This window comes from Camelus ferus, chromosome 12 (assembly GCF_009834535.1).
Source record: "Camelus ferus isolate YT-003-E chromosome 12, BCGSAC_Cfer_1.0, whole genome shotgun sequence".
In the NCBI taxonomy this organism is placed as follows: Eukaryota; Metazoa; Chordata; class Mammalia; order Artiodactyla; family Camelidae; genus Camelus; species Camelus ferus.
This window is the reverse complement of record NC_045707.1, coordinates 39,173,872-39,186,736: the sequence shown is the minus strand read 5'-3', so window position 1 is coordinate 39,186,736 and position 12,865 is coordinate 39,173,872. Positions and strand designations below refer to the sequence as shown.

General features: G+C 45.1%; 1 protein-coding gene across 4 annotated transcripts in view; it reads left to right on the top strand.

Annotated features, from left to right (window-relative positions):
* The window catches only part of TXNRD1 (thioredoxin reductase 1), a 73,359-nt gene extending 64,345 nt beyond the window's left edge, over nucleotides 1–9,014 (top strand). For all 4 annotated transcript variants that reach the window (XM_032493460.1, XM_014566846.2, XM_014566845.2 and 1 more), the window contains exon 15: nucleotides 7,091–9,014. In XM_032493460.1, coding sequence (XP_032349351.1) covers nucleotides 7,091–7,153 — 63 coding nt within the window. In that variant the 3' untranslated portion in view covers nucleotides 7,154–9,014. The remainder of the gene's footprint in view (nucleotides 1–7,090) is intronic.
* The last annotated feature ends 3,851 nt before the right edge of the window (nucleotides 9,015–12,865 follow it).

Sequence of the window (12,865 nt, the reverse complement as noted above, 5' to 3'; positions counted from 1 at the left end):
TGTTAGTTTCCTAGGGCTGATGTAACAAAGTACCAAAAATGGGGTGGTTGAAAACAACAGAAATTTATTCTTTCCTAGTTTTGGAGGCTTGAAGTCTGCATTCGGGGTGTTGGCAGGGCTGTGCTGCCTCCAACGGCGCTCCCTGTGGAAGACTCCTTCCTTCCTTGCTGCCGCAGCTTCTGGGGGTGCCAGCAAGTCGTGACAGTCTCGGCTTGTAGATATGTGACTCCAGGCTCTGCCTCCATCTTCACGTGGCCTAGTCTCCTTGTGTCTGTGCTGAAATTTCCCTCTTGATATAGGACATCGGTCATTGGATTAGGGCCCACACGAATCCAGCAAGACTTTTTTAACTTGATTACACCTGCAAAGACACTATTTCCAAATAAGGTCACAGTCACAGATACCAGGGTATAGGAGTTGAACACATCTTTCTGGGGGACTTAATTCAACCCACAGCAGTGAGTATATTTAAATGTTTAGATGGCAGCCTAAGATACTTCAAAACAGCAAGTCCTCTCCAACATGGATAAAAACCTAACTTCCCAACTTGGGTGTGTGAGTGTGATTTTTTAACCTGAATTCAGTTCTCAAATGGGCTGATTAAGAGGCTGATGTGTGCTTGGTGAGTGCGGCAGCTTCTGGCGGGGGTGCAGCTGCCGGCTGGGCAGAGCGATGCTGGGAAGAGGCAGGCGTCTTCCTGAAGCCCGGGCCTGCAGGGAGGTCAGCCAGAGGCCTGCTCCCCGTGCTATGCCTGGCACTACAAGAACCCTTCTTAGGTTTTTGCTGCTGTGTATCTCCAGTTGTTGGTTCTCTTATGACTTTGAAGCTCAGAGGTGAATGTTCCATTCCTTTGATAGGGCTTTTTGCCTTTTCTTTTTTTCCAAGCTGGTGGCTGATGAATGAAATTGAAAAATTGGATGCTATTTTCTCACTCTCTGTGCACATCTGTTGTGCAGCTGTGTGCCTAGCACTGTGCTGGGTGCTGGGGGAGCAGTGGGGATTTAAGCCGTGATGCAGAGCAGGGAGACAGATGAGGAAATGCCAGATACAGTTCACTGTTGGGAATCCCGGGATCAAGGTACATATAAAATGTTTGTGGCAGGATAATTGGGGGTGAGGGGGGTGGTTCTTGCAAAGCCGAGAAGGCGGCATTGGTGTTATCCAGGCAGAGGGAACAGCAAATAGAAGAACTCTGTGGGTGAGATCATGGCTTCTTCAGGGAACTGAAAGGCCCTCAACATTGCTGTTGCTTGAAGAGCTTACAGGAAGATTAAAAAAAAAACAACAAAAATTAAGCTGGAGAAGTAGGTTAGGTGGGAAGATCATGGCCTTGTAAACCAAGACAGGGTATTTTGACTTTGTCTTGGGGCCACAGCAATTCAGCTGAGAGTTTGGAAGCAGGTGGAATGGGGTCTGAAGCATTCCTGAGAGAAATTACTTTGGCCCCGCCGCCATGGAGAATGGGCTGGAGGAGGCACATCTGGAGACAGGGGAGGAGGTGCTGGGTGCCTGAACTAGGGGAGTGGCAGTGGATGTCCAGAGACTTAGATATATTTGAGAGGGAGGAATAGGAGGTAGCGTTGATGGGACTTGCCCACTGTTCGGAAGTGGGGAGAGGGGAGAGCTGAATGGTTCCCTTTTGCTGCTTGAAGGAGGAAGCAGTCATACAAAGAGGGACTCCTGGGGAGCCATCTGGCAGGAGCGCCAACGTTTGTGAGGGTTTACTGTGTATCAGGAGTCTGCTCTCTCCCTCTGTGTGTTGTCTTATGTAGTCCTTACAGGAACCCCACCAGGAACGTTGCAGTAGCATCTCCATTCGACTGGTGGGGAAACTGGGGACAGAAGGGTTGAGTAACTTGCCAGCTGGAAAGTGGCAGAGCCGAGATTCAAACTCAAGCAGTCAGCTTCCCCACACCTTATGGATGATACTCAGCTTCCCCACTCCTCCCTGTCGGGTGTTGACGGGGAGAGGATGTGACTCGCAGGGTCAGGGAGCCATGCTCTGCGGAAAGTGACTAGGGCAGCTCCTGGCCTTTGGTAGATGTCCAGTAACTGCATCTGTTAGCTGGTGTTCCCCCGGATATTTCATTACAAAAGATGTGGCTTGACTGAAGGGTCATCATTAACAGCATTTTGTGGGGAGGGGAGGTGGAGGAAGGATGTGTATTTTGAAAAAGCTCCTCTGGTGATTTCTTTTACCTCCTGATTATGAGCTACTGGCTTAGAAACTAGACTTTGAAAAACCAAAGACTTCTCTGACAAAATCCTGACTATGGAAATCTTTCTTAAAGCTGCTTGATGGAGGGAAAGTGAAATGTGACTGGTAGGAGAATTTTAGGGACACTCTTGCTAAATGCTGGGTTCTCACTGGCGTAGGATGTAATTGGGTATGCTACTGGATCCACTGTTTTGTTTGTTTGTTTTGCTTTGTTTATAGCAAATAACCTTGTATTGTATAGGGCACCACTCAAAATGCAGTCCACAGAATGTTTGCTACTAATCCATAATGAGATAAGGAAGGAAATGAAAAAGAAAAGTTTAGAAACTTAAGGGATAATTTGACAATATCTGATACAGTAATAGAAAATCTGAGTTTTCATTTCATATGCCTTTTAAAAGTTCATTTTCCTTATTCATTTGATTGAATTTCACAAATGTCAGTCCATTGGTTGGATTAGAAACAATAATAATTTAAAAACTGGTCCTGAGCACTGCTTTAAAGTGCTCAGAAGTAGCCACAGCTCCCGGGCCAGTTGTAGGTGGTTTGCAGAATGAATCATTGAGTGAACACTTAACCACCATTCTGACAAAATAGCCCAGGCGATTGCACAGCCTTTGGCTCTGAGAAGTAATTACTTACAGAGGTTGACAAATTCTTCATTGGAGACTTTGAGCACAATAATTTCCAAAGAGTTTCCTTCTGGAGTTGCTGTAGGAGGAAGAGAGCCCAGTGTTGTTTTGACTGAAAGCCCCTTGGTGTCAACACGAGGGGGAGTCTTGGGGCCTGGGGCATCAGTGATGCATTAGCATTATTCAGTGTGAAGATAGTATGGTGAAAATTTATTCTGGATGCCTGAGCATTAATAATTGAGTGGGAAACTGATTATGCATTATTTTGAGTAGTAATTTCAACTAATCAAGTTTATTTGTAGGGCAGAAAATAATAGCTCAAGAAGAAAGAGCAAGGTCCTGTGGCATGCCATAAAATGAATTTTATGCCAAACATCACAAGTCCTGTTTTATTAATAGTCAGCATAATCACAGTCTCCAGTGAGGGGTCTTGCGAGGCTGGGAGGAGGTGCTGCAGATGGAGATGCGGCATCCGAGCCTGCCAAGGCATTTGTGCAGCATTTGACCTTCTGTGAGTGTTGTGTGTGTTGGGATAGAAAAGCGTGAAGGGGCTGCCTCTGCTCATTTTTTAAAATGGTGTGTTTATGAAAATTCTAAAGCAGCTGCGTGCAGAGAAAATCTTTGTAAGAATTGACCACACACACACACCCCCTCTGCCACCCATTTTTTCCATTTAGACTAATCAGTAATAACAGTTTGGCTTCTCCCATCTCTTTAACATCAGTGTGTTTTCAGTATAAGAAAATTAGATAAGAGCTATTTTTGTTTTGTCCTTAATTTGTTTCCCTCTTTTGATGGGTTTAGTTTTCTGTCCACATGTCCTACAATTTCTCTTCCTAAATTCCTGAGGAATAAAACTTTTAAGCTTGCAAATTCACAAACCTGAAATTTGCTTTAATGTATTCCCTGGCTCATTATTTTTCTTCCTTTAAAAAAACTGAACAGAGAGCATATCTGATGGAATTTTAAATTGCCCGTGATGCCATCACCCTAACACAGCTGTTTCCATCGTCGCACATTGTCTTTCTGTCCCCATCCACAGCCATGCATCTTTTAAACAGAGGAATTTACTTGCTTTTCAAAAAAGACTTGTACTGGTTTATAATGTCATCAGCATTGAATTTGAGTGCTAATGAAAACCTTGCAAAATTCAGTGTAAATTTTTCTTTACTGAATATGAAAAGCATAACTGACTCAAGGATTTTTACATATCTTTGTTAACGAGGATGAAACTCTTATAGTTATTATTTTTCTGGATGTGAATTGTTCATATATTTTCTTCTGGGTTCATACTTGAAATGTGTTAAGATACTAGCCATTATTACTTGGGTCTGACTTTGTTGAGGTGCTGCTGATGTGTTGGTATATAGAAAGGAAGAAGGCTTTGGTCCCTGCTTTGAGGCTGAAGTAGGGCAGGATTTCTTTCTGTTTCATTCCTCCTTAATTCACAAGTATTTCTGATGCTGATTCTGGTTGCTTTGGCCTGTATATATCAAGTGGCCTTGATTTCCTCTTTGTATAGAAAACTAGGAAACCAGTTATTTCTCAGAAAGAAGAGATTCAGCTGACCAGAAAGTCTGTCCAGGTGTCCAGGTGTGCCAGCAATGGTGCAGGCACTCAGTGAGTCTTGCTTCTACTAAGGCCTCTCCCAAATATGCCGTGGCCTCTTGTGTCATTGAGACACTCAGTGGCTCCAGAAGGTCAGCCTCGCTTGGAGCAGGACAGGTGGACACTGTAGAATCTCACCAGGGTTACCCTTCAGTTCACTTCGTGTGGCCAGAGATGCTTGGCTTGAAGTCTTAATTGTATTCAGTTACCATATAAGTTTCTGAACTTAATTGAATGAGCGCAAAGCCCTTTTGTGTTTTCATGCCTGAGCAAGTCGATGGTCAGCGTGGGTGGCATTTTTGGTTTTGTTTTGGTTTTTGCCTGTAGAAACAAACGTTTATTACTCACGGTGCTCTGTGGCCACTGAGGACCAGCTGTGGCTCAGCTTCCATGTGTCATCACTCCAGGGCCCGCTGATGGGGTGGCCTCTCCCCGGGTCACTGCTGGCTGAATGGCAGGGGACAGGAGGTGTCAGAGAAGCACATTGAGCTTCTGTTTAGAAGTGATGCTTCCCACTTCTGCACGTGTTCTTGGCCAGAGCAAGCCCCTGGCCCCCACATCCTCGTCCAGGAGGACAGGAACATATAATGTATGGGCTACACAGGAGGTCCTCACGGGTGAGGAAACCGTGTGTTTTGGAAATGAACAAAAATTTCACAGTAGTTCAGTCAGTGTTAACACAAAGAGGATCAGATTTGACAAAAAAGAAGCAGAATATCTAAAACTTACTAGTTGGTGATATATCAGCAGTAATACAAATAGAAGAATTAAGGATTAATTCCAAATGCGTGACCTGAGCAACCAAGAAGTGGTGATGGATTACAGGAAGGTAAAGGGTTCAGTACGGGACAGCGTTCGATTTGAAAGTGTCATCTTCCCAGAGGTGCTGGTCAGGTCTCACTGGCTTGGAGCTCAGGAGAGACACAGCGGCTGGAAAGGCTGCGAATCCATCGCTTGAAAAGGGAGAGAGTCAAGGCCAGGACCCTAGGGCAGTGCTTCCTGGCCTTGCTTGTGCCGCGCACACGTGGACGGCGGCAGGACTTGGCAACGCACTGGAGTAAGTAGATGAGGTACCTGGGTCTGCAGCCAGCTCACCTGGGGGATCTGGCCACCTCAAGGGCCAGGGGGAAGTGGTGTTTCAGCAGCACATCCCTATGATCGGGCTGAAGAGTAGCCACGAAAGAAGGAAACAGAAAAGAGAGCTCTCACGGAAACAAGAAAAGGAAAGAGTTGTTAAAAGGTCAGTGAGCTCAGCAGCAAGAAATGCTGCAGAGAGGCTGCAGAATCAAAACTGCAAGGTGCCCTCTGGGTCTGGCCAGTAGAGGGTTACTGATGAACTGCAGGAGAGCTGCAGGTTTCCTGTTTGGTGAAACTATGAAACTGAGCAACTGACGGTTAGTTCAGCGTGCAGCAGACTTCTCGGCTTTGGATTTTGCAGTGAACTCACAGCGTGTTGCCTACGCTGGTGTTCCAACAAGAAGTTCTAATATGTGGTCTTCAGGCATCCTGCATTAGAATTACCTGGGACTCTTGTTAAACATGGGATTCCTGGGCCGTACCCTCCGTCTGTCATTTCTGTGTATTTTAATCCTTGTGAACAGGTTTGAGAACCCCCCTTTTATTTGTAGAGGCCATGCTAAATAGTAGCAAGTCAAGGTCACCTAAAATGGTAAGGCTGTAAGTCCACAAGGACCAAATGTTCTCAAGGATGTGAAACAAGGAGAACTTGTCATTTACTGCAAACGAGAGTAGCAGTTGGTCAGGCACTTTGGAAGTGCAGCCAAGTCAAAGTTGCACCTGCCCTCCCAGTCAGCCGTTGTGCCTCTAGGTCTGGGAGCAGGGAGACGTACTGGAATGTCACAGCATATCGGCTATAGCTTGAATGGCCAGCAAAAGGAGCCCTGTTATGTAATTTGTAATATATTCATGATTTGAGTAATTGAATGCTGTAGTATGTACACTATACTCTATATGGTGTAGTATAGGATTGTAATCAAATACAATTCAGTGAAAAAAGGAAGAATTAGAGCTATTTGTGTCTGTATGCTTAAATCACAGAAATACAGTATTAAGCCAAGAAAGCAGGTAGCAGAAGAGTATGTATGTCATCTTGCCGTTTGTATATAAAGTTTTTAAAAACCTACAAAGAAAAGCAGGTAGAAATGCACAGAGGTGGTTAAGCACTGGTTAGAGGGCCAGGAGGAAGAGGTGATCAGGAAGGGACTCGTGTGGGGCTCCAAGCCTGTTACACAGCTCCCTGAGCTGGGTGGACACAAGGGTGTTTGTCATCATACTCTTTACTCCTTCTTTGTACCTAGAATATTTCAGGATGCGTTTCTTTTAGAGAATTGACAAGCAAGTGGGGTGATGTTGTTTTAGTTACCTCATGCTAATAAGTGCTTTATTAGATATAACTTAGATTTTTTCCCTCTCTCTCACCTTGGTTTTAAGATGCTCCTCTCCTTTTGTCCTCTGGGGAAATTGCAGATATCCTTGGTCATATTACTTCTCTGTTTCATTCATTTTAAGTAGTCATCCAAGTCATTCTTAATACGTATGGTGTTGTCTGAACTACTCCCTGGTAACCTTTGCCCAGATGTCTGAAAATCTCGTGCTGTCTCCCCCCCTGCAGGTATTCACGACACTGTCGGTGACCAAGCGCTCTGGGGGAAGCATCCTCCAGGCTGGCTGCTGAGGTTAAGCCCCAGTGTGGATGCTGTTGCCAAGATTCTAAACCACTCCTGTGTTTCTTGCCCAAATCCAAGGCGAGGTTTTTGGGGAAGGTTCCTGGGCTTCAGCACCTGCTTGTCCTGTGCTTACACTCCTGAAGCCCCCTTGGATCTCATGGGTAGCAGGTGGTGGGTGGAAGGCAGACAGCATCACACTGGGGTCACCATGATGGACTCGAAACTGACATTCGGTGAGCATCGGAGAGATGCGCCCATGAAGTCACCAGCCTCAAGCCCGTGCGGTGGGCGGTGATGGAACCGTCGAAGCAGTTTTCGCATGGCCTTTCCTTTGTGGGCTTTCTTATCTACATTGTCAAGCTTTCTAATGTTGATTGGTTTTTGTTTTTTGGGTTTTTTTTTCTCCAAGATGTTAATGATACTAGAGACGAAAAAATGTTAGCAGTCAATCTTTCTCCTGCTTTTGGCTTCAGTGTGGAGATGAGGTGGCTCGTTGCTGGGAAGGTGTGATGGGCTCATAGGCTTGTCCCATGAGAAACAGCCGCCCAGGGACCCAAATGTGGTATTTTGCTTGGCTGGCCTGTTCTGCAGTGGCTCCCTAGGGAGTTACATGCCCAAAACAAGTCAAGTTACGATTGGCCAAATTTGCCCCCTTGCGCTACACTGATTTTATTTTTAGTTCTGTTTAGAAAAGGAAATGGCTGCATGGCCAGCCTATTGGAAGTGCTGTTCCACTGCACGGAGCTTGGTGGCATATTGTGCTTTCCACCGTCATCTGTCACAGAAGCAGATGTACACCTGAAATGGGGAAGAACAATAAATGTCTTTATTTAGTCCATTGTGTGCTGGTCTAAGTGAGCTGAGGTCTTTTGCAATGGAAACACTTCACGTGTTTGAAACTTCGGTGGGTGGCTTTTGCTTTAGGCTAGAAACGCAGAGTATCACAGCTTGTCTGTCTTATGTGTATGTGTTACGTATCTATCCCTAAGAATTAGATTCATAGGAAAAATAAGTCTTTCCACACTTAAATGATTTCACTCTTTTGTGGTAATTACTTTTTTTTTAAAGGAAGCTGTTAATATCATAACTTATTATTTTTGAGCACAGGTGGATGTGAAGGATTTTCATTTAAAACCTAAATGTTTTGACTTTTTCTATTGAATGAATAACTGCCCGGGGTGGTATTTTTGGCACAAGTGTTTCTGCTCTGCTAGCATTCCAACTTGTATTACCACAGAGAGTTATTACCTCTGCAGTTACAGATTTTTTGCTAAATGTGCTGACTGCGGGGTATGTCAGGCCGTTTTCGCTCTAGAAGCTGGGTTTTAAGCCTGCCGTGGACATTGGGCCTCCCCCCAGCAGTTCTTGAAGCTCCTTTTTTCCCTTCCCCTCTGTGTGTGTTTCTCAGCACTGAGTGGTTGATTCAAAGTACATTTCCTGTCACCTCAGGGAACTCTTGCTTCTGCCCGGCGTTTGGTCAGCAGAGCTCCTAACCCTGTCTGCCGCACAGCTCTGCCTCATGCCTCATCCCGTCCGCCTGTGTGGAGAGAATGGGGAAGGAAAAGGGGGTGGGGGTCGAGGCAGCTGACTGTGTGCAGTTTTATTTATTTTTTTTTAGTTTGTTATTTCTCCGAGTCTGCCAGGCTCTGAAGTCAGAACAAGGCAGTGTGAGATGATCATGCCTAATCATGTTGTGATCCTGTCTTCCTAGTGGAATGGAACGTTCTGCCCCCACAAGGAGGATTACACCTTATCGACTTCTTCTCTGTAATTGTCCACTGTATCAAAACCCGTATTAAATTCCATGTATTTTTGTTAAAAGTCTTTTGAAGAAAACAATGTGAAACATTAAAAAGGTATTAATATCCACCCTGTGTGCCTTGTTATTGAACGGGGGGCTTGGAATTCTTTGCCCGAGAGCCTTGCGGCCGTCCGGCTTCGTGTTGGCGAGTGTGAGACCTCGCCGCTGGTTATTTCCAGTGACGCGTGCTGTCTGGAGTGGTCGCCGTGCTGAGCTTTACATTTTAGCAGCGTTGGCTTTTCAGATTCCATTTTCCAGCTTGTCCTAAGTTGACCTGTAAATCTTGGTCAAAGCCTCCCATCCCCCGCAGCACTGCGAGGGGGTAGGGTGAGCCTGCCTTTCTCCCTGGACCGGGTCAGGAACATGCTTGGGGGTTCAGAAAGTATTTCACGTCGATTGTCACACACAGATTTTTCACTCACGTGCACTGCATTCTCTTGTGTCAGTTGTTAAGTAGAAACTCCTATTTTGTGGTAATTCTTACCAAAAACCTCCAAGATTTTTCCGCCCTGAGTAATTGCAGCATGTTAACAGTGCCGGTAAATGCGTGTCCCTGCAGTGCGTGCCGGTCACACGACAGCCCTCAGTAAGTGCTCCTGTACCCACCTAGAGATGGAGAAGCCAGCTTGGGTAGAACTCCGCTTAGGATTGCACAGCTGGTTAGTGATATGGCACGTTCTCACAGCCCGAGGTCGGTCTGTGCCATCGGAGGCCCATCTGGTGTACTGCCTCCGTTTATCCTGAAGGTTAGTGGCTTTCAGGGCAGCAGACTCAGTTCCTGGCGTCTCATCTTTGTTCACGTGCCGTCGAGCAGTGTTGTCCACATGATTCATAAACACCTTGTCTGAGATGTTGAGATGTTTTAGAACTTTTTCGAACTAGTCTTCCCATTGCCAATTTAATTCCACACTATAGTCAGGATTTTATTGCTCAGACTTCCCCTGCCCCAAGCCCTCGGGGTTTTCCAAAGGCCCATAGTCCCCTGCCAGGCACGGCCTGTCACCTGCACTGCTGACCTCTTTTCACTTGCCCATTCTGGCCACACCTGCTCTCTGCTCCTAACCTCCCTACCCTGGATTGCCTCCAGCCAGGATTCATTCTGCCTGTACTCCACAGGACTATTTTCTCTGGAGCACTTCAGATTACCCTGCATGAACCCATCCCTAGAGAACTAGGGTTCTTCACCTCTGTGTGCTGCATGTCTAGCACAAAGCCCGCAAGCGCACTACAGAGGTATGAAAAAATTTTGCCCCTTGACTCGGGGCTGTCAGAGATGGCCACTTCGGGATACAGTTCATTTCTCTTATGTCAGGAACCTTAAATGTCAGGAACCTTAAATGTCAGAAAGGGCATTACCTCACTGGGTGAGGAAATGCAAATTAAACTGCTGTTAGACACCATTTCCTACCCTTTATATTGCAGATTTTTAAGTCTGACAGCATCAAATGTTGGCAAAGATGTGCAAGTGGAACATCTTTATTGCTGTCAGGAGTGTACGTTGGTACAATCATGGAAGATGGTTAGACATGACCCAGTAAAGTAAAAAATCTGTGCACACCCTGTGACCAGCTCTTTCATGCACAAATGTACATCTATGCACCAGAAGACACGGTACTGTTAGTACAGAGTGAAAAGCAAAACCTGGAAACAACTCAAGTACTCATCAGCACAGGAATGGACAGGTGAATTATGCTGTATCCATGTAACAGAAAGCAGTAGCAAAATATGTTTAACGGATGATTTAAGAAGCAGTACTGAGTGACAAAGTCAAAGGAGTGTTGCAGTGTGATTCCAGTATGTACACAAACAGGAAAACTCAGCTATCTGTGTATGTGTTTAGATGGACAATTGGGATAGAAGCATAAGGCGAGCAAGAGAATGCAAGTTCAAAATGAAGAACATGGAGTTGCAGCTGGTGGTTACCTAAGAGGGTAGAGCAGAGACTGCGGTCAGGAAGGAGCAACCAGGACCTGAAGGCTTCTTTCCTAACCCAGGTGGAGAACTTGGGCATTTGTTGTGTCATTATTTATGTTTTGTTTTGTTTTTAACAAATATTGTTTGCATCTATTCAGTAGTGCTTCATATAGCTTTAAAAGGGCGGGGAAGTGGCACCTTGGATCATTAGATGCCGGGAACAGGAATGTGTCCATCGAGGTTTCACTTAAGGAGCCAGGAGACCAGACTCAAAAGAGAAAGAATACAGCAGAAGGCCTTTCCTGTCCACCCATCATGATTCCATCCTTGATACAAGATCTCCGAATGGGCTGGACACGCACTGAGTTTTGGGTTGGTTTGTGACACAGCAGGAGATAATGGATGTGTGGGAGGTGGAGAGAGAAGTCACAGAACAAGCAGCCTCTTTCCTTAAACCCACTTTAAATCAGAGCACTCAACTTAACATTTCAAAAGATTTTATGTAGAAAAAGAAAATAACTTAGAACAATTTTTTTTTTTAATTTGAAATTCACTCTAAAGAAGCAAGGTTTTTTACTGCAGAATCTTTCCTGCTGACATCCTGTGGTGTCAATACCATATGTTGCTCCTTGGACACGCCTAAGAGTCTCAGGAGGAGCTGAGCAGAGCAGGATTGGGGTGTTTCTGGGTCCCCTGGCCATCTCTGGGCGTGATCCTGCCACCGAACAACCTTACTGCAGCTGTTCGTCTCTCAGGCACTATTGCGTAGGCTTTGAGATTAGAAAGGGAGGTCAGCTCCTCCAAGATCATCTACGGACACAGAAACTGAAGGCTGGACAGTTGAAGCTGCCTAGTCAACATCAAGGTCAAGGTTAAACAGCTAAACAGCAGAGACCAGAAGCCACCTGACTTCCAACTATATACTTTTCCACAACATGTTACTACTTTGTTCTGCTACCGTCTCCCTTGTAAATTCTCCCACATCTTTTAGCGCACCTAGCCGTGTAAGCACACCCTGGATTGCAGTGAAATTGAAGGACATGGTGTAGGATGTGTCAACTCTGAAAAAAGTCAATAGATGTTCCTTGGCCTGTGGTTGGCCCACAGTAGGTGTGCAGGAGATGCACGCAGACTAACCTGAAGTGAGGCATCAGAGCCCTCAGTGCTGGCCTCCCTGCGTGTGTGATGGGGATACCTTCTTGTCTGTCAGGAAAATGAGGCACAGAGCCTGTCTCGTCACTGTAGAAGCAGCGCCCTGGATGAGTGTTTACTAAGTGGGTGAAGAGATCAGAAACGAAGTGATGGAATGCTCCTTACACCAAGGCAGAGTGAATACAAAGTAAGCGAACACTGTGGTGGTTAATTTAGGCATCACCTTGACTGGATCCCAAGATGCCCAGACCTTTGGCTAAACATTATTTCTGAGTGTGTCTTGAGCTTGTTTCTGAATGAAATTAACATTTGAATTAGTGGACTCAGTAAAGTGGTTTGCCCTCCCCAATGTGGAAGGGCACCATCCAATCCACTGAGGGCCTGAATAGAAGGGCGGAAGAATTGGGCTCTTCTACCCGATGGCTTGCGCTGCGACAGCGATCTTCTCCTGCCCTTGGTGTTCCTGGGCCTCAGACCTTTGGACTCAGACTGAACTACACCACCTCTTTCCAGGGTCTCCAGCTTGCAGATGGCAGATTATGGGACCTCTCAGCCTCCATACTTGGATGAGCCAATTCTTTATAGTAAATCTTTTTATAAATATATGAAAAAAGTATATAAATATGTATTTGTAAGCATATATAACTACATAAGTACATGTAAGTATATACTTATAAATATATATCTATGAATCGTTACCCATAAAGCATTGAGAGCATATATGTATATAAATATATACTCTTATAATGTACTATATACTATATTATAGTATATTAGAATATACTATATAGTAAATCTTTTCATATATATAAGTATATATAAATTTGTATGTAAGTAAGTTAGTTCTATAGAA